This window comes from Mus musculus, chromosome 14 (genome assembly GCF_000001635.26).
Source record: "Mus musculus strain C57BL/6J chromosome 14, GRCm38.p6 C57BL/6J".
NCBI lineage: Eukaryota > Metazoa > Chordata > Mammalia > Rodentia > Muridae > Mus > Mus musculus.
The window spans coordinates 123,942,445-123,969,021 of NC_000080.6; the positions used below are offsets into that span (position 1 = coordinate 123,942,445).

The window sequence follows — 26,577 nt, forward strand, 5'->3', positions numbered from 1 at the left end:
CTGACATTTTAACCTTGCACCTGCAAGTTTTGAGGTACCTTTGTGTGAGTGAGATATTTCTACCCAATATCTAAGGTTTTTGTTAGAAAAAATGAGGTTTGAATAATATTTTGCTATTTTTAGAAACTATATGAGGTTGAAATGAGATAGCCTCCTTTGGAGGGCTAGATGATTGGCCCTGTGATGTTTTTCTTACTATCAAAAAAAAAAAAAAAAAAAAAGCAACATGAGTAAGGTCTATTATTCCTTTTGTATTTTCAATTTTAAAGAGTTTAGTGAAGACACAGAAAATCCTATTAGTACAACATTTATTAAGATGTCTAATTTCTTCACATGACTCCATGGCAACTTCATTATCTTGTTCTAAGATGAATGTCCAAATAGAAGGACTGCCATTGTTTATACTTTAAAATCAGGAGTAATTTCCTCATGTAAAATTTGATGTGTGATGTCAATGTGGGTGGTAGTCAAAGGCTTTTTCTGCTTGTTTTGAAATGAAAGGCAGAAGTGCTATTTCACCTTCAAATCTCAGAGGCAAGACTACTTCATTTACCCAGAAAAAAAATATTTGTACTTAGATGAAATGGTACAGAATATTATAGTTCTCAGATGCTTAATTTCATCTCATAGAAATTTCAAGGGAACTTAGGATGTATTTGGCAGGCACTTTTTCTAGTGCAATCAGGTTGCTATGGTAAACCTATTATTTTAGGCAAAGCAGGACTATGTTAGTAAAGTGCTAATCTCTTTTCTGTTTTATGTGAGCCTCTAATTACTTTCCAACTATTGAGCATGTACTGCAAGCATGGTTTACACTATTTCATAAAAGGAGAAAAATAAGGTCATAGACAGTGTGCTTGATGTTACCATCCTGGCAGGTGCTGTCAGTATAAGGGGCCTCTTCTTAAATAATCTCATTCTAGAGCAGGAAGTACAAATTTTGGTTGATTTAATTGAAAAATGAAGTGAGGGAAAAAAGTGGGCAAATTATATATAAGTAAATGAAGTATGTGTCCCCAACATGTTTTATTATTAAAGGTATATGCAGTGGTAGTGGTACTGGGATATAATGACAATGTGTGATATCTGTGGAACATCTATTGGGCACAGATCATTGGAAATGTCCTTTGTACCTTTGTATTCATTACATCTTTTAGCTTTCACATTAGTTTCAAAATGGGTAATGTGCCCATTTTGAAAATGGTGATGAATGAGGTCTCACTTACTCTTCAAAATAATCATGTTTGCTGGCAGATATGTCAAGATCAAAATCCAGTCCTATTTAAAGTTAAAAGTGTGAGTGTTGGGGAAACTCAAAAGTATCTGTAAACTCCAACTGCAGGAGATGCAATGGCCTGTTGTGATTTCTACAATCACCTGCACTCACGGGGACATATCTTCCTACACACACAGCAACACATAATCTCTCTCTCTCTCGGTCTCTCTCTCTCTCTCTCTCTCTGTCTCTGTCTCTGTCTCTCTCTTTCTTTCTCATCTATCTATCATCTATCAATCATCTGCCATCTATCTATGTCTATCTCTAGCTCTACGTCTATTTATATCTAATACATTTTTTTTAATTGTGTCGCCTGCTAGCACTTGATTCAGCACTGAAAAACTCAACCCTGCTCAGGATAATCCCCTCCAGGTCCAACCATTTGCCTAGGAATTTCATAAATTCATTCTTTTTAATAGCTGAGTAGTATTCCATTGTGTAAATGTACCACATTTTTTGTATCCATTCCTCTGTTGAGGGGCATCTGGGTTCTTTCCAGCTTCTGGGTATTATAAATAAGGCTGCTATGAACATAGTGGAGCATGTTTCTTTCTTACTAGTTGGAACATCTTCTGGATATATGCCCTGGAGAAGTATTGCGGGATCCTCCCATAGTACCATGTCCAATTTTCTGAGAAACCGCCAGACTAATTTCCAGAGTGGTTGTACAAGCTTGCAATCCCACCAACAGTGGAGAAGTGTTCCTCTTTCTCCACATCCTTGCCAGCATCTGCTGTCACCTGAATTTTTGATCTTAGCCATTCTGACTGGTGTGAGATGGAATCTCAGGGTTGTTCTGATTTGCATTTCTCTGATGATTAAGGATGCTGAACATTTTTTCAGGTGTTTCTCAGCCATTCGGTATTCCTCAGGATATGTACTCACTGATAAGTGGATATTAGCCCAGAAACTTAGAATACCCAAGATATAAGTTACAATTTGCAAAACACATGAAACTCAAGAAGAAGGAACACCAAAGTGTGGACACTTTGCCCCTTCTTAGAATTGAGAACAAAACACCCATGGAAGGAGTTACAGAGACAAAGTTTGGAGCTGAGACAAAAGGATGGACTATCTAGAGACTGCCATATCCAGGGATCCATCCCATAATCAGCTTCCAAACGCTGACCCCATTGCATACACTAGCAAGATTTTGCTGAAAGGACCCTGATATAGCTGTCTCTGTGAGACTAGGCTGGGGCCTAGCAAACACATAAGTGGATGCTCACAGTCAGCTATTGGATGGATCACTGGGCCCCCAATGGAGGAGCTAGAGAAAATACCCAAGGAGCTAAAGGTATCTGCAACCCTATAGGTGGAACAACATTATGAACTAACCAGTACCCCGGAGCTCTTGACTCTAGCTGCATATGTATCAAAAGATGGCCTAGTCGGCATCACTGGAAAGAGAGGCCCATTGGACTTGCAAACTTTATATGCCCCAGTACAGGGGAACGCCAGGGCCAAAAAGTGGGAGTGGGTAGGTAGGGGAGTGGGGGTGGGGGAGGGTAAGGGGGACTTTTGGGATAGCATTGGAAATGTAAATGAGGAAAATACCAAAAAAAAAAAACCAAAACAAAACAAAACCAAAACAAAAAACCTCAACCCTGCATTAAAAGAAACTTTTGTTAGCCCTGTAGAGTATGCCTACTCATACACATCACCTTTATTCCCTGATTACTAATGGTATTTTAACATCCTTTTTAATATTGTAGCTGGCATATTAGTTGTTATTCTTGTTGTGTGTTACCCTAACAGAGTTGTAATGGCATGAATACTTATATTCAAGAGTGTTGATCGAGTCTTCTTAAGCCCATCCTTGAAAAATGTCATGTGTGTCCTCTATGTCATACTTTCTTAAGGAAGATAATGCTAATCACACAAAATCAGTGAAATGAGGAGTAGAAATTGTGTGTGTGGGTTTGGATGCACAAGTGTGTGGGTGCTGGGAGCAAGGAAGAGAACAGAGAATCAAAAGGAATTGCAGAGGAGGAAGAGGGAAAAGAAGAACTATAGGCTGAAAAACAAAATTTGCTTTCATAATTTCAGTCAGCCTTATGCAAGTTTTAGACTACTAACTTCTGAGGTGAACTTTTCAAGAGCAATATTTCCAGACATCTCTCCATTTTCAACAGTGGGAAATATTTCTACTGAATGTTCCCTTCTTTTGTTCACTAGTCATCATTTAGTTTGATCTTATGTGTATGTTCATGACACCGTGTATATGTACATATTTGTAATATACTTAATGTTTACTTTGCAGGATGCTAATTTAGTGTGTGCTTTATTTATATAACTTTCTTCCTTATGTTATAGTTTGCTTTAAATAAAGTAGTGGCATTTAAATATTCCAATTTATCAATACTTTCCTTTACCTTTCTTGTGTGGAAATCTATGCATGTCATGTTTGGAACAGCTTTCTCTATCTAATGTTTAGGAAAATTCCATACTATTCTTCTCTCAATATTTTGTGATTCAAACTTTTAAATGGTGAATCTTCTGAATTAATTGATTTTAGTTAAAGAATGTTCAATAAAGGAACTGAACATTTTAAAAGACGACTTAGGCTGAAATAAACTTTTAAAACTAACCTATTAAAGGCCGGAGATGTTGCCTCCAGCAGCCACAGGTTACTGGGTTCCTGAAAGGAAAGCTGGGGATGGATGGGAAGAATGGCGAGTTCCCTGATCAAGGCTCAATCTTTTAACTGTAGGGTGTTGAATTTAAAGGGGGGAGACCCATCCCCCCACTTTGCTAGGATTTCATTGCTTTGTCAGGATCTTTTCAGGAAAGCAAGTTCAGCTGCCCAGCAGCTAGCTTCTTGCAGGAAGCTGCAGATGTGGCACACAATATACTTAAGCTAGGTCTTTACCTAGGTCAGAAGACTCCACCCTAGGTGATCTAGTGGACTGTAGCAGAAACAGGTCTCATTCAGTCCGCTCAAGGCTGGGGGAAGGCACATGGAGAGATGGATCCATACCCCCCCCCCCCGGAGCTCGTGTCTCTAGCTGCATGTGTATCAGGAGATGGCCTAGTCGGCCATCATTAGAAAGAGAGACCCCTTGGTCTTGCAAACTTTATATGCCTCAGTACAGGGGAATGCCAGGGCTAAGAAGTGGGAGTGGGTGGGGAGGGGAGTGGGGAGGGGAGGATCTGGGGGACTTTTGGGATAGCATTGGAAATGTAAATGAAGAAAATACCTAATTTAAAAAAAAAGCATTTGTTACTTTTGCAGAGAATCTGGGTTTGGTTCTGGGCACCCACATGGCAGATCAAAAACAATTTGCATATCTAGTTGCAGAAGAACTGATGCTCTCTTCTAGCCTCTAAGTGGACTTCTACCAAGTTTATGTGTTTTAAACATGCACAAATGCAGTCAAACAGTCTTACTCTTAAAATAAAAAGTAATTTTATAACTTAAAAATGAAATATTAATCCCATAAAGGTATATGACATTTACTTAAGGGACTGTGAACTAGTATAATTACACACTTAAGTCTGGAAATACAATAATGCCTGCATGCTATTGAGTCCTTTCCCTCTGCTCCCCAGCAACATGCTTCCTCCTCTGAGAAGATATTCCTTTTAGAGTCATCACAAGTGTGCTTTCATTCAAGTTTTCCTCCTAAGTCTGTATTTAAGTACTGATTATTTAGACTTGCTTGTTTGGAAAAGACCGCATCAAAGTGTATGTGGGATTTTATAAGTGACCTCTTGCTTTAAAGATTCTTATGTTACCTGATGCTAGTTATGATGTTTACTTATTGTTCCTGCAAAGGATACAAGGTATGAGGTTCTCAGCACTCACACCAGGTAACTCACAACTACTGTCTGTAACTCCAGTTGCTGCAGACTCTGATCCCTCTGGTCTCTATGGACACTTTCATGTGTGTGTGTGTGTGTGTGTGTGTGTGTGTGTGTGAATATACACATAGAGACATACATGCACACACCCACAAGTACAGTTTGAAAACTAAAATGAAAAGAGAAGATTCATATATTGCACCTATCAGTATTTCATATTAATTTCTCTGTGGTGTTATATTTAAGGTGTGTAAATAGTCTATAGTTATAGAATATTTGGGATATTTCTCCTTTGATATCGTAAGGGAGGATGTTCTGAAATATCCTCTGGTGCAAAGATGTATATTTTCTCTAATATAACCAAGAATCAAATTACTGGTTTCTGAAAGCTTCATATCAATCCTACTTAATAAAGTCAAACAACCCCAATATTCTACCTGTCTATACCAGCATCCTCTGTTCAAGACTTTCATTTTCAAAGTCATTGTGCTTGTTGCTTGATTTTAAGTTCTTGTTAACATGACTGGTCTGTGGTGGAACATCATTGAAGTCCAGTTTAAGTAAGAGAAGGTTCTCCTCATGTATTTATTGTCTATTCCAACTTCCAACTTGCACATGTACTCTTTCATCTCAGTTGTCCACATGTTTAATGTGTGGGTGTCATTTTAGAATCCTCTGTGTATTAGGGATATGAGACAGTTGTCTGATTTGTGGTTTTGCTGATATCTCTCATTCTGGGGTTCTCTTTTTGCTCTACCAATTTTTTAAGTGAATATAAGGCTCCTAATTAATTTGTTAATATTTTCTTTTATAGCCATTTGCCCACACACCATGCATGTGGAGACTATCTTTCCTTTATACTCCACAGTGCCACCTCATCCTAATAGAATGTCCAATATTCTAAACTTTGCCTCTCTATTCTTTGTGCTGCTTCTGTTGGCTTCCTCTTTCTTTCAAATGCAACTTCCTTTAAATAAGCCATAGCATCTTAGAAAAGGGTTTTCTGCTTTCTTATTCAAAAGTGTTCTTATTGCTATTACTTCTTATTCATAAAAGTATCTTGGTTTATAATATGTATAGAAGGCCTGGTAAGATTTGTTTACGATAAAATCAAAAGAATAAGTCAACTTGCCAGGTAACTGAATGTTCTATTATTTCTTTACTTTTAAAATATTACTTAAAGATTTTGTTTTTAAGCTAATATATGCAATTTAATTTTATGAATGCTTTATCCTCTGTTCATAATCAAAATTATTTTAGTAGTGTTTTGCATGTTTTATATTTATGCCTTTACAATCCCATGAAGCAATACTATTTGTTTTGAGTTTTGTGTGTATGTGTGTGAGTGTGTGTGTGTGTGTGTGTGTGTGCATATGTGTGTGTGTGTATTCCTCATGTATTTTTTCTTTCATACTATGAAATTGAGTAGAACTGATGTGATGTTTATTTTTTAATAGTCTTAGAGTTCTTCAAGTTTAATTGATTAAGCAATTATTATCAAGGTGATGAATTTTATTAGTTTTCCTCTTTCATTTTTTTAATTTTCCAATATTAATAGTTTATTTACTACAGTAGGGGAACATTGAATTTAGATTATATATCATTTGATACTTCCATATGATTCTTATAGCTATTTACTCTTTTCACAAGATGTATACATGCACACACAGTTATTTATTTTGTTTCATAGAACACCTGAATATTTACTTGAGAATAATTTCGTGTTTAAACAAATCTATCACATTTAAACTTGTACCACATTAATTGAACCTATTCATGGAAATTTCTTCCTTGCAATTCTGCAGTTAAATATCTCCTTTACAAAATGATAAACTCTTTGGATCTTCAAGATGACTCTATGCATTAATACAGTTTAAGTGTGTTCGTTTTGTGTTAATATTCTTGTATATAAGACAATTTCCAACATGCTAGGTTTGGTTATTATTAGAATGCAAAAAAATTACTAATTTAGTAAATGTTTTACCATATTCCTTTGTATTCTGATGCAATTATAATTTTATTTTCATATACAAACATACCGTTTGATAATATTTCCTTTTCTTTCTGATTTTATTTTTCACTTGCACTTTTAATAATAACAGCTATAACAAGCATGTTTCTGTCTGATCTTTGATTTTGATTACTCCTTATTAACTATGATACTCCTTATTAACCATGATGTAGGAAATTATTTAGTTTGAGTGGATCATTTTATATAACTAATCAAATTATTGTTTCATCAAGGGATATAAGATTCTTCACAGGGACAGGGTCTAGTTCCATGTCATGTAAGTTCTTCATGTGAGATAGTTTTAAAATATAGAGGGAGAGAAGGTATTTGGGAGCATACAGAAGAAAGACATTTCGAAGAATGGGTTTCAAGACATTCCAAGATTCATCATCTGTATAAAGAAGAAAAGCTACCAGGATACACTGGGCAAAACAGGAAAAACCTAACAGAAGAGAAAAAGGAGAGCTCTATGACTTCTGAGCTACCGTACAAAATGATTCAGGAAAGGAACTAGTTTGGTCACTGAAAGAGATTGCTAATTAGCGGTATGTCAAGAGGATTGCAGCAGGTCATGATGAGAATGGAATTACAAGAACAACAATCTCTTTTGAGATTCTTGCTCTGCCTTGTACTGCTGAATTGCTCATTTCCAGCCTAAGATGCTCCCTGTTTCTCACTTATTTATATTTTCTTAAAGCTCCTACATATTCCTCCCAACCACAATCACCAGGTTTACATTATCCTGTTAAGAAGATATTGGTTTATCCTTCTGACTTTGATATTCATTCCTTCCCACAACCTACTTATTTTCAGAGAAAAGCATGATATCGTGTTTTCAAAGACCATGTTTTTTTGTTCGCTATAAACTATTTTATTTATTTATTACATCCCATTTCTGCCCTCTCCCAGGCCCCCCTTTACAGAGTCCCTCCCCCTCTACTTCTCTCTTCTCTGAGAGAGTGCCCCACCAGGTACCCTCCAGCCTAGGCATATCAAGTCTCTGCAGGGTTAGGAGCATCCTCTCCCACTGAGGCCAAACAATGCAGCCCTGTTGGGGAACAGATTCCAAAGGTAAACCAACAGCTTTAGAGATAGCCCCCACTCCAGTTTCTCTGGGGACCCACATAAGACCATGTTTTTTTTTAAAGCCATGCATTTGCGTATGGGAGAGTATGTGAGGATTTATGTAGACAGGATTAGGAATGGGTACAAAGTAATATGCTAGAGTTGATTCTTTGATAAGCATAGAACAGAGCTTATGACAAATAGCTTGTCACATCTAAAATGGTCAGAAATATTCATAGCAATGTGAAATTTTAAGCTTCCTTTACTAATGATTGTTTTAAGGTTTTTGAGATAGTTTTATTTATAGTTGGTCCTAAAGAGAAAAAAAGCTCTAGAAAAATTCAACTTTCTCTCTATTTAATAAAGCAACTAGTGAAAGTATTTGACTTTCCATATACAAATATTAATCAAATTAGTTTCATACTAATAGTCATTTTAGAGTCTGAAAAGATGATCCAAAAATATTTAGTGTTTGGTAATATGCACCTTTTCCAACTATCTTATTTGTAGTCAATATTTTGTATAATGAGACAACCTGTTTAGAGAAGCAGAAAATGTAGACTTGGCTCTTTTTTGGAAAAATATTCCTATATTTAATTAGGAACCTTAAGCAAAAGAGTCTAAGTTAAGATTAATTTAAATGAGATATATTTAAATCTTTTAAATGATTAGCTATACATAGAACTTTGTACGGTGCATTTTTTTCAATGCCTGAATTAGACTGTTTCTGGGTTTTCTATGTTAGATGTGAAATGCATAAAGTCTATTTTTATCTGAACTCTTAGATATCTTCCTTCTTTCATTATTATTCTTTACTAATGTTTAATAAGCCTTAAAACACTGAACAGGTGTCATTACTGTCTTTTATAGATAGTATTACTAGACTGGCTTGTTGTCAATGTTAATAATAACTTTCTATGCTATTTACATATAAGAGTAGTTAGTCCAAATTAGTATAGAATATACTTTAAATATAAAGTTTTGGTAGGATAATACTGATTTTTATTCACTGAAATAGTTTCTCATCACATAAGCATTTCTTATAAACTAAATACTTGTTTACTTTTATTTGAGCATTGATTGAATTTATTGTTTTTATTGACAATATGATACAAATAACACTTACTAGAACTAGGCTTATGTTATTATTCACTTTAGTTCTTATTTATGATAATTTTAATTTTATAATAGTTGATGAAATCACATTCATATCTTCAAAACTTTAGAAGAATTTGTAAAATAGTATCATTTTTAAATGAAAAAATAGATTAAATCCATTTTCTTTTTCAATCATTTTTTAATTATGCATATATATATTCATATATTCTTTCTACTTCAGTAGCTGAGACCTTTGCTAATTGCCAACACAATCAAAAACTCACTGGTACTTTGAACTGGGAAGATCTCACTGTTTTGATAGGATTTAAGTATTAATTATCTAGTATAGAATTGTACTTAGTGTTTTAATAGTGAAGATATACTAGATGGGTGTCAAGGAGCAATTCTGCCATATAACCAAGCATGAGAGAAAAGATGGTGCCATAGAGAGCTTATAATTCCACTGGCTTCTAACCATTGGTGGGATTTACTAGAGGAGATTGTATAAAGTACACGATTAGGATGAAATAGGCTATGTGAGAGATGCCTGTGTCTTCAGTGAATACCCACCATTGACGATGTGCTTTACAAATGGGAGAAAATACATTTTTTTTAATTTTTAAATTAAGGGCATGTTTTATTAGATATTTTCTTCATTTGCATTTCAAATGCTATTCCCAAAGCCCCCTATACCCTCTCCCCACCATGCTCCTCAACCCACCCACTCCTGCTTCCTGGCATTCCCCTGTACTGGGGCATTATGATCTTTGCAATACTAAGGGCCTCTCCTCCCACTGATGGCCAACTAGGCCATCTTCTGCTACATATGCAACTAGAGACACAGCTCTTGGGGGTACTGGTTAGTTCATATTGTTGTTCCTCCTATAAGTTTGCAGACCCTTTTACCTTTTTGGTTACTTTCTCTAGTTCCTTCATTAGGGGCCCTGTGTTCCATCCAAAAGAGGACTGTGAGCATCCACTTCTGTATTTTCAAGGCACTGGCATAGCCTCACAAGAGAGAGATATGTCATGGTTCTGTCAGGAAAAATCTTGCTGGCATATGCGATATGCACTCACTGATAAGCAGATATTAGCCCCAGAAACCTAGAATATCCAAGATACAATTTGAAACACACATGAAACTGAAGAAGAAGGAAGACCAAAGTGTGGATACTTTGCTCCTTCTTAGAATGGGGAACAAAATACCCATGGAAGGACTTACAGAGACAAAGTTCGGTGCTGAGACAGAAAGAAAGACCATCCAGAGACTGCCCCACCCAGGGATCCATCCCATATACAACCACCAAACACAGAAAATATATTTTATAAAAAGTTCATGGTCACATCATCAGCCTCTGTACCAGCCTGGATGACAGGAACATCCAGGACACAGGTTGCTGGAATTGTGGGCTAGGCTAAGCTCTCTGATTCATCTTGGATATTAGATCTATGCTTAAGAATCAGATCTCTAGCATGAAGTTTTCCTGTGTCACCATTCTGGTCACCAATGGCCAAGAAGGATTTTCATTGAGGAAGAGATCCTTCTCTGTTGTTAAAGTTGCAACTACTCTCAAGTAGAAATAGGAGTTGTTTAGAAGACAGGATAGAGAGAGGGGGAAAAAAAACTTGTTGAAAGTGTCTCATTGTTGATAGTATTCTAAGGCGACACTGACCCCACACTCCTGCCAGAAGACTGAATCACTGAAAATTAGATCATCTGTAATTTCAGCTCCGAGACTGTATGATTCTAAATACTAATGTTTTTCCTCCATCACTGCCAATACTGAATTTCATTAACAAGATACAAATACAGCAACAGCATTGCTGGACCAAATGCAGTCCTGAAGCATTGTAGGATCATATCAGTGGGTGTGTAATTATGATAGCCAGGCTAATGACTAGGAGTAACAGCTGTCTTGAAGCACTGTCACCAGATGAATTTCTGGCAAACAAGTCTGATTTCTCAAACAAAAGGAAGTTTCTTCCTGTGCAGTCTCTTGATGCCATATTAAGATACAGTATGACTTAATAGGTGAACAAGCTCTGAGGTCAGTGAGAATGGATGTGAAATTTGATTTTAATATTAACTATAAATAACTACTTAGCTTCATTGAAATCTCAATTTCTTGTCTTGTAAAATGAGCTTAATGTGGTAGTCAATATGTAGTATTGTAAAAATAAAATGAGACAAAGCAAGAGATCAATGATCAGCATCTAGATACAGCTGAAAAAATAATGAGGGCAATTTTCATCTCACTAGCTGAGGGACTTGTCTAAGCAGGAATCAAACTCATTCTGCAATATGTTTGTAGTTTGAGTTTTGGGGCTAAATATTTGAAGGTCATGGTTTTTGATGTATGTTTCATAGTAAGATGAATTTTATTAACTAGAAAATCAGCCACAAATAATCACTGAATTATCAAAAAGAAATATACATATGATTACTTTTTTTCTCATGTGTCACTTTATCTCCAATTAAAAGAAGTTTTAAATAACTAAAGTATTTTAAATTAAATGAAAGTATGTACTGATTATATATGAATATTTTATGTATATTATTTATGATACTTTGATGTGATGTAATTATTTTTAATGGCACATTTGAACTAGGTATTAAATAATTTCATCATGGAATTATCCCTCAGGGTTGATTAAAAAGTGCCATAAAAAATGGCCAACTTCTGAGCCAGCCACTGTCCTTTCCATTCCCTGGTTTCTTGGCATGTGTGTTTGAATTTCAGTGTGTCGTAGAGAAGGTTGAGAAAGTATTTGCTGAACACTTTGGGATATTTGGGTTTTGAATGTGCTTGTTTCCCTGAAGACCCTGCTCAGGCTGACTGTCCTCTCCCTGCTCTCTCTGGTTACCTTGTAGGCAGATGCGAATGTGGCAGATGCACTTGTTACCCTCCTGGGGACAGCAGAGTCTATGGCAAGACCTGTGAGTGTGATGACCGGCGCTGCGAGGACCTGGATGGTGTGGTCTGCGGAGGTAGTAACTGTTCTCTCAGCTTTACTTCATTTGCCCTTCTTCTTTGTTTAGACTATTTAAAGTTGCTGTTCAAAAAAAAAGGCATATACTGTTTGAGGTAGTAGTGGGTAGGTGTGTGGTGCAGTACCCTCATAGAAGCAGGGTAAGGGGGGATGGGATAGGAGCTTGCAGAGAGGAAACTGGGAAAGGGGATAACATTTGAAACATAAATAAATAAAATATCCAATTAGAAAAACATACAAAAATAATACACCATTACATATAAAAGCAATATAGCTTTATTACCATTTTTATAAACAAGAACACTTGACTTGTGGATATGTGAAAAGACTGTCTTAATCAATTTCTAAGTTCTATGCTAGATGGTGGCAAGCAAAAGGCTTCCATGCAAGCCAACATCTATTCATGATTTCTATTATTTCACTCAGAAACACTGAGGGAGAAATGAAATATCACCCAGAAACTTGGGAAGGAAACTGTAAGATTACAGTTTAAGTTCAACTACAGAATCACAAGAGGTAGAAACTCAACTTCTTGCTTTGTTCTTGGATGCCAAAAGTCCCCTGAAAATTAATTATCCATATAAAGAAAAAGGCAGAGCAAGGGTTGATGGAAAATTAAAATGAGAAGATGAAAGTCCAGGAGTTGAAATGCTGAGATGAGCACCATCCAGGAGCAGGCATATGGATCTGAATTATGCTAGTCCTGAAAGTCTTGAAATGCTTTGTATTATTAAGAATCATGTTGGTGGTACCTTTTGATCTTCATCTGGCAACTCTCTTCTCACTCTATCATCACTACACATCTGTCTATCTTTATAGGTTCACGTCAACCTTCTTATATATGTAGATCACCTCTATGTTCTGTAACCTCTGAGACACTTACAATTTTACATGTGTGTGTGTGTGTGTGTGTGTGTGTGTGTGTGTGCATGTGTGTATAGTGTAGCTAGTATCTAGAAAGTTCTATATGGGCCTTACTATTCTTACCATAATCTTGTCGCTCAGCTAGGGACAGTGCCTGCAGACTGGGATCCTCTCACAATGGTCTGGTTATGTTTGTTGTCCTTTCCTCTCTGGTATTCAATGTTAACCTAACATGAAGCTCCTTGCCCAGAATAATTGAATAAATTATTTGAAGTGTTTGATTTGGTAGAAACCTATTAAATCTCTATGTACATTAAATTATCTATTTTTCCTCCATGAACATTTTTATCAAAAACTAAAACAGAATTTTTTACCTGTCATGCAAGAGCAAATGCTAATTGGGTGGATGAGACAACCCGTAGAAGGGTTTTGCTTGAAAAATTCTCAGGATTTCATGTGAATGCCCTTTGGTATTGTCCATCTTCACAAACTTGACTCTGTTTCCAAGAGAATAGACTTCCATGATCTACGTTAGTAAAATGCTCATGTACAAACTAGAGCGGAAATCCTTCCAAGAGCAAGGAGAAATGGAGTTGTCTCAGAGCTTAGAACAGGTTCTAAGAAATATATTGAGTGGTTGTTTGTTGAAAAAGGTAATGAGAACTGAAAGTTGTATTAAGGAAGAAAAGTCATTTGATAAAAGCTACTTGATTAAAATTACATATAGGTTCAACTAGAAATTCATTCTAGCATAAGAGATGAACTTCTAAATTTATGCAAACAAAATTCTCATCCATAAATTGTTCCCTAATGCCCACTTCTAGCATTTGTCTTCTTACTACATCAGCATGACTCACAGGTATGTGATCAGCTCCCATGGCTGAAAGAAACCTTCAGGCAGCAAAATTCAACAAAATAAATAAGGATGAAAGAATGTCAGTGGGTATCTGTCATAGCTAACACCATATACTTCAAAAGAACACAACTTTTATGCCAGATGGTTTATGTTTCTTCTCTGAGGAGTGTAGAAGACCATTGAGCATATTCTCATTTGTTGAATGTTCTCGAGATTTGCTAATCATTCAGTTCGTCATTCCTTGTAGAGTATATAGCAATAGAATAGACATACATATAGACATTTATATATGTATTCATATACAATAGAATAGACATATCTATACATATGCTGATCTGCCCTATCCTTCTACAACCGTGGTTCACTCTAGGAGACCTTTATACACATTTAGACTTCTTACTGGAGTCCCCACTCAGTATAGGTAATGCCAAGTGTGGTGGTTACTTCCTCTTTCACCTGGGCTACCTGTCAACTATTCAGCTCACAGTTCAGGGCCTGATTCTCTGCCACAATCTTGCACCCAGGGCAAGTGTACTCCACAGCATTATACATCTCAGAGTCCTATTGCTAAGTTAAGGACAGTTCTTTCAGGGAGGGATCTTTTTTATAATGGCTTGGTCATGTTTTAAGTAAGAATAAAGAGCAAAAACCATTAGATATAACTAACTAGCCGTTACTGGTGTTTTGACTAATAACATACCCCAAATATGAAGGCCAACATATAGTCAGTCCTTTGTATATATGGCAGCTATTTTCTATAAGACCACCCTGAACACTGAATTAACAAATGCAGAATCATCAGACTCAGGATAAGTGTGGAATTAGATTTTTTCCTTTGGCCACAATATTTTCAATGATTACTCAACACACAACTTTGTTTTATTTTTTTTTTTTTTGGTTCAAACATAGTTCATTTGAATATAATTGACCCATTAATACTGAACTCAATACCTTTTCATGTCAAATCAAACCTAACATGTATATATTTATATAAGGCTTATCATATCTTTCTTGTACTCAGAAAAACAAAAGAACTTTTCAACACTGTGCCAGACAGTCTTTAAATCATCAATATTGGTTAAAAAAAAGAGTAAAATGAACAGAATGTGGCACTGAAGAGACCATGTAAGAGATACTTGTTTAGAATGTGAAAGCTTAAAATGAAAGAAAATAATAACATTCTTTGACCTTAGCTGGGTCTACAAATCTGAACCATGGTATTTTCTACCATTGCACATATGTGATCCCATCACTCTGTATTCAGTGAGATTGGAGGTGAAAATAAACTTAGAAATAAGTAAGTCTGAAACAAAACAAGGATTAGTGCAAACTATATATAGTTCATTTTAAGTGCCACTAGAAAGGTGAACAATGCTTCATATCTTAGCTTTGCACTGACCTTCGTATAGTGGTTTCATTAAAGAGGTGAATGAAATTAATGTGGTTTTTAATTTCTGTATTTTCTGATTATGCTTTATGGGAGAGATTATAGTGAGCTTGGCTGTTTTAATATCATGCTTTTTCTATTTCTTGACTCATCTTAAAATGCAGGAGACTCTCCATTATAAAAGACATTTGTACCTGAACCAGTTGTAATAATAAATACACAGTACAGCAAGCACTCTGTAAGAAAGTCAAAAGTTCTCATGACTTGTGTAACTCACAAAAAGCTTTTGTGGGGTATCTAAAATCCCCATTTGAGAAATCATAGAGTGGGACTTAGGCTCCTACAGAAGTTCTTCTGAGATTGATACATCACTATCTGCACTGTAGAGCTCACCTCTGTGTGTCTGGCCTATGATCTGAAGAGAAGACAGTCATATGAGTATATGAGCCCCTATGAAGCAGAATGCCCATATCTGATGATGGCAAGATGTTGGCTTCTGCCCCATGTCCTTGAAAGGAGGCTGGTCTGGAACAACAGTGTGAACTTTTAATTGAACCAGAAAAAAAGCTCTAATTCCAGAAGATAAGTAGCATTTATAATCACTCCTGATATAATGAATGATACTAGTGGTATCTATAGTCAACCCTAGTGACTCCTAGGTTTCTTTGCAGTGTTAGATGGACAGAGGAACTTATACTTGGAGTTTGCTAGTTATCTCCATATTGAAAAAAAAAAATGGGTTCTTCATCAAGGGCAACTTGGATGGAGAAGCTGGGATATATCATGATCCTACCTAATATTCTGCTCTTTATCTCTCACATTCTTCTGAATAATCTTACCAGATCTGTTTCCAGATGACCTCCAGGGAACTGTTGTACTTTCCCTTTGTATGCAATGCTTTCCAGGGGTACATAACTCAGTGAGGTTCTGTGCATGTGAATATAATCAAAATCCTTTCCTCTCTTCTCCTTCATCATCTTCCACACTTCAAATTATTTTCAAACTTAGCATAAAGAGCATCCTTCAAATAAATTAGAAATTAAGGGAGTCTCAGAATTTGTGAACATAGAATTATGGAGTATAGTAGTCTTCAAGTTGGAGTAGACTTGGTTTGGTTTTACAACAGCTTTGGGTATGTGGTATTTAATGTGAAAGTATTTATGTCTGAGAAGGCTAAACAAAATCATAGTGAATAAAAGTATTTGTTATGTTGAGGAAAGATATTTTATTTTCTGTGTCTTCTAAAAATATGGTTTGCTTTATGTATATGTGAGTATGCCTGAGTATATGCACCCAGTATATGCAGGTATCCTCAACTACCAAAAGAGGGCATCATCCCTTGGGGCCAGAAGGGTGACCTGGGTTCTGTGAACCAAACCTAGGTTCTCCACAAGAGCAGTGAGTGCTCTTAACTGCTAATCTATCCTGACAACCACATATTCTTGCATCCTTAAGTAATTCTTAGTTGATCTTGAACCTGTTGGAAATGCTTTATTTGGAGCTCTTTACCCAGATGTTATGCACAATACAAAATATTTTGTCTCTATTTGTTATACATTGTGGAAACAAGGATTTTTCCCTTTTAATTCATTTTTTAATCAGCATGCAAAACAACAAAATATATTGCAGCATCTTTATATATACTGTTTGTTTTTGAACTCCTTCTTTCTGCTCCATTCTTTCACACTCAGTATTTCGACTTCCACATTGTTTTTCTTACTCAGCCTGTGTTATTTTATTCTTCCCAATCCATCCCCTAATTTCTTCCCATCTAGTGGACCCATTTTTAGTTGTTTCTTAGCTTATAACTATACTCACTCTCACAAAAACACACTTTTGCAAAAGTTAGAAGCTAACAGCATAAAGAAGAAAAAACATAGTATGTGTATTTTTGAATCTGGATTAATTCACTAATATAATAATATATTTCAGTTCCATTTGTTGCCTGCAGATTTCATTATTAATTTTTCCAACAAATAATGGATACTAAAATTATTTTAATTTATCATTTCCTTTGAAACATTTAATTAAAGAATAGAGCAAAAAATGAAATTCATTGATAAAAATATCACCAAGTTATATAGTGATGGCTTATACCTTTAATTCCAGCATTTGGGAGACACAGGCAGATGGATCTCTGAGCTTGAGACCAGTCTGGTCTACAGAGTGAGTTCCAGGATAGTCAAGGCTACACAGAGAAACTTTCTGTTGAAAAGATGTATGTGTGTGTGTGTGTGTGTGTGTGTGTGTGTGTGTGTGTGTGTGTGTGGTCATATATCATATATACTAATATATGGTGATATCTCTATCTATCTATCTGTCTATCTATCTATCTATCTATCTATCTATCTATCTATCTATCTATCATCTATCTATCTATCTCCCTAAATAATATATGATGACATTTCATTGTATTTCTTTCTAGATTTCCTTTAAGAGATAGAACTCTTTTCAAATATGTTTATTAGTCCCATTGAAATATAGCTAGGGAATTTGGTAATATAGCTAGGGAAAGTCCAAATTCTCTAGTATATCAAATTGCACTGATTATATAGATGGGCCCTCTTACATCAATTAAGAATCAAGAAAGCGCCCATAGACATGTTCATGGGCCAGTCTGATCTTGCCAATCCCTTAATTGAAACTTCCTTCTCAGGTGAACTTAGGCTGTGTCAAGTTAAAAGTTAAGGTTAACTAGGAAGTTAATGCTCCTCTGTTATAGGAAGCCAGTGATGGGCACACCACTACTAAGTAAGTATGAAATATTTGGATACTCTAGGCTGATAGAATAGAATAAAGGAACATTTTGAATTTGATCATGTGCTCAGTCTACCACCTCACTGATTTATGGGTTCACCTTGACATTTAGTTAGAACTCTGCATATTCAGGTTGTGGGCAGAGAACTAAATACAGCTTCTAACTCAAAAGCAGGGACTGTTTGAGAATATTTTTCAACAAATATGTAAACCCAAAATATCTACATGTCTACCTAATCAGCAAGCATGTAAAAACCAAGAGCTAATATTGTTTATCCACTTTCTTAACAATAAAAGTAAAGATAATTAAACCTACTCTGGCAGGTTAAGATAAATTAGCAATTGTACTCAAAGGTGAATGTAACTAATTTCATAATTTTAAAGAGTTCAGTTTTGATTGAACCAAAATTGCAACCTCAAAACGAGTCACAAAAATGGCAAAAGGAAAATCAGTGTGAAGTAGGACCATTCTTCATTTAATTAACTTCTGTGTGAGTCATGTTCCATCACCATACAGGGTATGTGGATTTTCTCTGAACATTTTTTTGTTAACAACTAAAATGGATGTAACTATCAATTGGCATGACTTTCTTTTCAAAAAAGTCACTACTTAAAAATGCTTTGTATGAGTGATAGTTCCTAAGATTTATTCATTTTCAGCAATGCATACTTTTTCTAATTCCATAAAGAGAATATATTCAGATGCTGTTTCACGTGTGTTTAATTATTTTAGTGAATATAAGCTTAATCAGAGGCTTCCCTCCTACGTGCCCTACACCCAGGGTGAGACTGAGAAATAGACTGCGGGTTGCTTTTTCTCATTACCCCTTGCTCTTAGAATAGCTGCCCAGGAGTCCAATTTAAGAAGCAAGAGAGGATAATGAAGAGCCGCCTCTTAATTACACAATCAGTTCCCATTTCTTCTGGGACTTCTCCAGCATGAGCTATAATTTGAAGGAAATCATATATCTGTGATTGTAAACTCAGAAATGACAAGGATTTGTAGTGTTTAACTTAATCAATAAAAGATAAAATGAATTAGTTTACCAATTAAGAACATCAGTCCAATGGTTTAACAGAGCTGGCAAGTTAAGTTGCATTGGGAAAGGTTATCATCTCAATTAGACATATTCAACCAATCTTGCATAGTTGGCAGAGGTTTCTGACATCTGAATTATTTATGATACCAACAGACCTATATGACTATTGACTACTTGTCCTATGCCTAAAAAGATCAAGAAACTAATTTTTAAAAATTACCTAGTTTAACTAAATGCAAATACACATCTGCAGTGAGTATTGTATTGCACTACACAGTGAGGTACAGAGCATTCTCAGTGCATATTTCAGTGTGAAGATGAAGGCACTGAGAAGAGATGAACATGTCAGAGAAGATGATTAATTTTTTTTCTTTTGTCTCTAAAGAGTTGGCCATCTGTACAAAGTCTAAGGAAGGCAGGCAAAAGCAGTTTCAGAACCTTGTGAATAGTCATTAAGCTCAATCCCTAGAGATAATTCCAGAATATTCCTTCTATGAAGGTGGCTGTTCTCAGTGAGTTATCACAATAGACTATTTTTCTAGAGTTCTGCTGTCTGTGGCTACTTTACTCTGTAACTTTGAGTGGCTTGCTAGAGAAAAGTTGACTTGAAGACAATTGTCTACTTGTTTGCTTTTATATTTTTTAACTAAAATGTTCAGAAACTGCTCAGTAGGCTTCATTTCTGAGACACTATTTTTTGTTATAGTATTTTTCTCCTCTGCTGGATTTTACTCCTTGCATGACTTTTCTTTTTGTATTCTAGCCTTAAAGCTTAGAGCTTATCAGAATGTATTCTCCCTGGGTTGGCTCATTTACTTCTAAAACTCAAAACAGTGTGCACTTTTTTAAAATTGTAAACATCAGTGTGTTTTTGCCTAGACTAAGCCCCAACCTGCTCTCTAAGCTCTGATATGAATGCAGTTGGTTATCAGACTTTGTAAATCAGTATCTTTAAACAGGAAATTTAACAAAGAGTTGATGTTATTCCTTTAACTTCCTGAAACTTCTATATTTGATAAAATGTATTTTATTCTAGTTTTGGTGGCAGAAAAATTTTAAAAATGTCCCATATGTGCAACCTTCAGTCCCACAGTTAATCCCATAGGCCTATGTTCTACCATCAAGACAGAACTCAAAACAGGAATCTCTTCATTTTCCCCTGACTTAATCATTAATAGCCTTCTACATTCTCCAAGCTCATGTCTCCCAACACACCCAAACCACATTCAGTTACTTAAATGAAGTTGCAAATTGTTAATTATGCCACAACATCTGGCTTAATATCTTCTAGCATTCCCCCATTTCTCTTGGGTTTAAATTCTTTATACAAAATAAGAAACTTGCTATGTAAGCATTTCTGAATTTTACTCCTGTTTGATTATTGTTCAAACAGTTGGCCTTCACTGCCTAAAACATGCTCAGCTATTTCTTGTCCCAAGGATTTCTAGGCTCTGTTCCTAGAACATTGACTGCCTGGCTCCTTTTTATGCCTGGTTTTGCTGTATACTTCTCTGAGTACCCTTGTTTGCCCTGTTTTCACCATTGAATGTAGTAACAGACTCTACAAGCTCCAGTAACCCAAGTGTATTTTTTGCTGTGACTTGTGTTCACACCTAGTAAACTATAAGTGCCATGAAAATAGGGCCAATGCATGCTTTATTCTACTATATTACAAACTGCTAATAAAATATCCAGGTACATAACAAATATTTCTTGAGTTGATGACTGATTCATAACAACTCTTAAAGAATATGCTATTAAAATTGATTAATATTTTAAGTAAAGGGAAGTTGCATATAAATGACAAATCAAAATGTAAATATCGATCCATTTTGATGATTATATGGTACAGTTGGCATTTTTTTTTTGTAAAAGGATTTGATAAATGAGCTGATAAATGGCAAATATGGACTTTTTCCTCACCTACAAATTTTGTATTATATTATTCTCTGTGAGGAGCCATTGATTCTTTAAGTAATAGCAGAATTCTCTCCTTCACACTAGAGATTTCCATGCAAAGTGAGAAATAAAATCGTATAGAAGTTTCAAGACATAGCTCAGATTACCGTAAACTGCTACAAATTATGCACAACCCTTGGATTTGAATCCAAGTAACACAAACATGCAAACATACAAATATGCACACACAGAGAGAGAGAGAGAGAGAGAGAGAGAGAGAGAGAGAGAATAAATTCAGAGGGGATTAAATGAGTTTTATTTGGAAAATTTTTTGTGGAAGTATACTACTCATTTATTTGCTGAAATTTGTAGCAGGGCTTGAATATATTGAGAGAGAAAGGCATTTCACTTCAGCAAGTATAAGAAACACATAGGAAATGTGTCAGTGAGGTTAAAGAGAGAAGAGAAGAAATAAAATTATAAAAAGAAGCTTGAAGCTCTACCTTTTAGCAATCTATAGCATATCAAAGACCTCCTGGTTGAGCAAAAGGAAATCACAATAGAACTAGGAGAAAAACTATGATTTGAGAAGTATAGGATAGGGCAGTGTGGGCAAGAATGTGAGAGACCCAGTAGAGAAGTATCTCAAAGGTTTATGATACTACGTTGCAGGTAATGCTAACAGGAATTGACAGCTCCCTTGATGGGGGGAGTTGAAGAGATTCAATCATTATTTAAAACATTTTGAACTGAATGACTAGAACAGTTGTGCTTTTAAAAGAAATTGAAAAATAACAAAAGATCACTTTTAGAAAGAAAGTTATATGATGAAATTAAGAAAGTTCCAATTATGGGGGTGACAGAAAGGCAGGTAGTGTCATAGGAACAGGCCTTGGGATATTTATGTACTGGAAGCACAGCCCTGAAATATTTATAGTTAACAGAAATCTCATGATTTGGGCTGAAGACATGACTCCACTGATGGAGCACTTGCCGTGGAAGCATGATGAGCCACGTGAAAGGCAAACATGGTGTCATATACATTATATGAAAGGCAAAGACAGAGAGATCACTGTGTTTTCCAAGCCAGCAGACTAGCCAAGTCAACCATCCCCATGGTCAGTGTAAAATCCTGTTTCAAAAGTAAGGTGCAGGTGTGGATGGATGATGGAGAGATGGCTCACTAGTTATAAGCACTCTTCTGGGGGTACCAGATTCTGTTGTCAGTACCTCATAATTCTATCTCCAGGTGATCTAATGCTCTTTTCCAGCTTCTTGAGGCACACCACATACCACGTGTGTGTGCGCGCACACACACACACACACACACACACACACACACACACAGAGACAGAGACAGAGACATAGAGACAGAGAGATAGAGACAGAAAGAGACAGAGACAAAGAGAGAAAAGAAGACAGAGATAAACAGAGAGACAGAGACAGGGATAGAGATAGACAAGACAGAGAGAGACAGAGGCAAAGAGACAGAGGCAGATAGAGACAGAAATAGAAATTCCATGGTTTGATTAATTGTCAAAGACAGGTAACTGAAAATGATTAAAGGAAGGTAGAGGGAATCATCTATTACATCATAAAAACAAGCAGGAGGATACAATCAATGTGGACTATCAAAGAACATAAGGAATCTAGTTATGAGGAGGAAAGAGGTCTTAGAAGGGGAAAGAGCTAAGAACAAGCCTGCAGAGTTAAAAAGACAAATATTAAGAAGCAGGAATTAAAAAGAAAAATATTAAGAAATTATTTCTAGGCAACTCCTTTCCCAAAATGAAAGGTGCTGTGCTGCTATAGAAGGCACATGGACCTTGAAATAAGAGAACTAGACCCAAGATCTGGTTCTGTGTGTCTAGATCTGACGTGAAACTTGAAGTCCTCAGAGGTTCAGCTTCCTGTCTGTAAGATGAAGACAGCACCAAACTTCACTGGTTGAGACAATACAGCATTTATGAGGGAAGGCTTTTGGGAATAGGTATACTCATTTAATTGTTTTTTTTTTATTGGTTTTTTATCTGTTTTTTTATTAATATTTTTATTCTATATTGTCATATGTTTTGGAAAACCTGGATTCATGAGTGGTTATGTTAAATTAACAGTAATGAGTTCTCAACAAGGGAGTCCTGTCCATTAACTTTTTCATGTACAGAGATGGGACAAGAGAGAATGGGGGTCACAGTGCCAGAAGCAATGTATAGATGACAATAATACATGTTCTTGGGAACATGTCAGGATCACTTTGCCCATCATCTTTCATTTCCTATGCTCTGGTTCCTGGCAATTCATTCTGTGTATAATATATACTTGAGAAATTCCAGTCAAATAACTAAGTCAGAGAGTGATCAAGCTGTGAGAAAGTGTGACAACCACAAAAAAAAAAGAAAACAAAATATAAATAGGAAACTAAATTGGAAAATTCAGAAGTCTAGTACATTGCAGCTTATACACAGTTAAACAGTGTATACTTCATACATAAACTATATAACCCCATAACTGTCGCAAAAACAGTTTCACATCACAGAATAAACATCTCAAAACAAAGACATCAGAAAAGGACAAAAACAAAAGATCAAATGTGAGCATAAAACTCGTGCAATTTTTCACTTTTATATACCAATAAATAGCACCCGTACTTACACTCTATCTGCTCCTGTTCATGAAGAGGTAAGGACAAAGATAAAATCCTTAGGAATGTCATTTGTTATCATTATTAAGCCCCAGGAGAGCAATTAATAATGCTGAAAGCAGTGACATTGTGACTAGCCTTCAAGATTGAACTGTTGAGGTGTGCACATGAAGAACGACACCAGCACATGCTGACAGAAACGCAATGAGAAGGGACTAATATCCAGACAGGAGCCATAATTCCATTTCACATAATTTCAATATTTCTTTCATGCAAGTTTCTTTTCTACAGCACATCCAAATATGCCATGCTAAGCTAGATCTCTTTTGGGACACTATTTTAAATAAAGATGTGTCAGAATGATTGTATGTGTAAGGAAAGTATGTCTAATGGGAGATGAGGACCTATGATTTGCACTTTCTAGATTACAAATTCTGATTTTTTTCTGGCTATTTATTCATATGCTCCCCTTACCTTATTCTATGGTTGCTATGCAGGCCATGGCATGTGCTCCTGTGGTCGCTGTGTTTGTGAGAAAGGATGGTTTGGTAAGCTCTGCCAACACCTGCGGAAGTGTAATATGACAGAAGAACAAAGCAGGAGTCTGTGTGAGTCAGCAGATGGCACATTGTGCTCAGGGAAGGGTGAGTATCACTGTCAGAGTCTGGACTGAATGTCTTTTCAGACATGAGGTACCTCAGAACAGCAGGTAGCAAACAGAATAAACTTTGTCTGAGAAAAGCCACTAAGCTTGTGTGTGAACCTTGAAAGTAGAGCATCAGCAACAGGAGATATGGGAGCTGAGTTTTTGTCTGTGCAAAAGATGGAAGGATCTTCCTCAAGTTTTCACAAATGAAGACTTCATTCATGTTAAAACACAGGTGTGGTTTTTAAAATATATTTTGTTTAGAACCTCATCATAAATAGGCTTTTACTGAGTGATGCCCAGTTGCAAATACCATAAGAATGCACAAAATTAGATTCCCCAGTGCGAGAGTTACAGTTTATTTATTCCCTAACCTGACTTTTATGCAAAATTACTCACTAAAAACTACAAACATTGAGTCCTCATTACAGTTTCAGAATTCTCAGCTAGGCAATCGCATATAGAAGTGCAGTAAATAAATAAATAAGTAAATAAACAAAGCAAAAAATCACAGTTGAGGGATTCTGGAGAGAGGGCTCAGCAATTAAGAGCATTTGCTGTTTCTAATACTCACATTGAGTAACTCGGAACTGCAACAGTTATACTAGATGGAGGGGATCAAATACTCTCTTCTTACTTGCATGATGCTTTCTCTCATGTGCACTGAATCTGCACATACATAATTTTCAATGAGATAAATCTTTTTCAAAAAACTGAAAAAGTACAAAATTTGATTAAGTACTGACACAAAGGTATTTCCTCATGACCAAATCCAACACAAATCAATATTTAATGCTTTCTCAGTTATTTGCTTTGGGTGGTGGGAAGACAATGAAAGATCAACAAAGGTTGAGAATTTACAATTTCTAAGTAGATAGAATGCTTGGGTATGGCTAAATTCAGAGGAATGTAAAGGCTTCCCAGAGCTTTCCATTTTGAATTTCATAGCTCACATTAACGGTGGGCAGCAGGTAACTGAAGATTATTTCTTTTCCTTTCTTCTGGCATTCATTCTGGGTTATAGAAGAAAGGGCCGAGGATGAGCTCTTGCAACTGTAATTTGTCTTTATTATAGAGAATAACAAGGATGTTATTCCTGGTCTCCATGGAGAGCATCATCCCACAGTTCACCTCAAGAACTACAATAAAAATGTAGCATGTGAGAGGCTGTATTTCATGTATTTCAAGCATGGTGAATGAGAAAGATGCCCTCACATCCTTCTACTCTGTATCCTTGATAAATCTCATGGACTTGTCTGAATTCTGTATAATTTTTCCAAAATCCACACCGGAAAACCCTCGTCCTGGTAATCTCAAAGTATATATAAAAAAAAGTATATTTACCCACTTGCCAGGTACTGGTGTGAGTCAGAGATTGGCTTGTGACTGCATGCCAATATACTTTAGAACCCATCCCTACTGAAATGACAAGTGCGAACGTCGCACTTGCTGGGAACTGGGAATAAAGCCATCACTTCAGGAGACGATGAGGAAATAGCATTTTATTTCTTACAAATTTATAGCCAAGACAATAAATCACTCCATAGAAAAATTTAAAACAAGATACATTTTTGTGACCTTCATAACAGATGGTGTCATTAGTACAATAGTGAAAACTGCCTGCTGGGGTATCAGGTTGCAGCATTTTTTCAGGCTTGATGTATGAAGAGTAAAGTCAGTAATGGAATGCGGCCTTAACCCCTGACAGAAATTGTCTTTGAAAATGACCAAAAGAGATATGCTTAGTGGCCATGTTGCCCCTAAGTTTAGCTACCTTTGCAGAATATATGGTGACATTTATAATGATTTATGTTCATTTATTGGCTTAGGGGTTTGTTTATTTATATATTTATTTATTTATTTATTTATTTAGCTCCGTGGTGACACAATAATGTGTTCTTCTTGACAACGTTACCCTAGATTCAAGTAATCACTCCATATTTTTAGAGACACGATTATGGAACACATCTTTAAATGTATCTTTAACCTGTCGTGGTGATATTGCTGCATCCAGGTCATTAGTAAGTTTAGGGTGCCCTTCTTCATTCATCTGTTCCTCTGCTACATCCTTTCTGACTGTTCAGAAAAGAGAACAGGAAAATGCTATACTTGTCAAGACCAACCTTAACGTAGTGTTCTAGTTGACATTCCCAGATGGCTGCTAGCCAGATCTGTAGGCAAGAATTGCTCATTTATGAAACTATATAAATGTTTTTGCTGTGATAGTCATCACAGATTAGAT

At 36.0% G+C, this 26,577-nt stretch overlaps 1 protein-coding gene across 2 annotated transcripts in view; it reads left to right on the top strand.

The window, feature by feature from the left end:
* The window catches only part of Itgbl1 (integrin, beta-like 1), a 318,929-nt gene that overhangs the window by 282,508 nt on the left and 9,844 nt on the right, over nt 1-26,577 (top strand). For both annotated transcript variants that reach the window (XM_006518921.4, NM_145467.2), the window contains 2 exons: nt 12,127-12,243; nt 24,187-24,333. In XM_006518921.4, the coding sequence (XP_006518984.1) occupies nt 12,127-12,243; nt 24,187-24,333 (264 nt within the window). The remainder of the gene's footprint in view (nt 1-12,126; nt 12,244-24,186; nt 24,334-26,577) is intronic.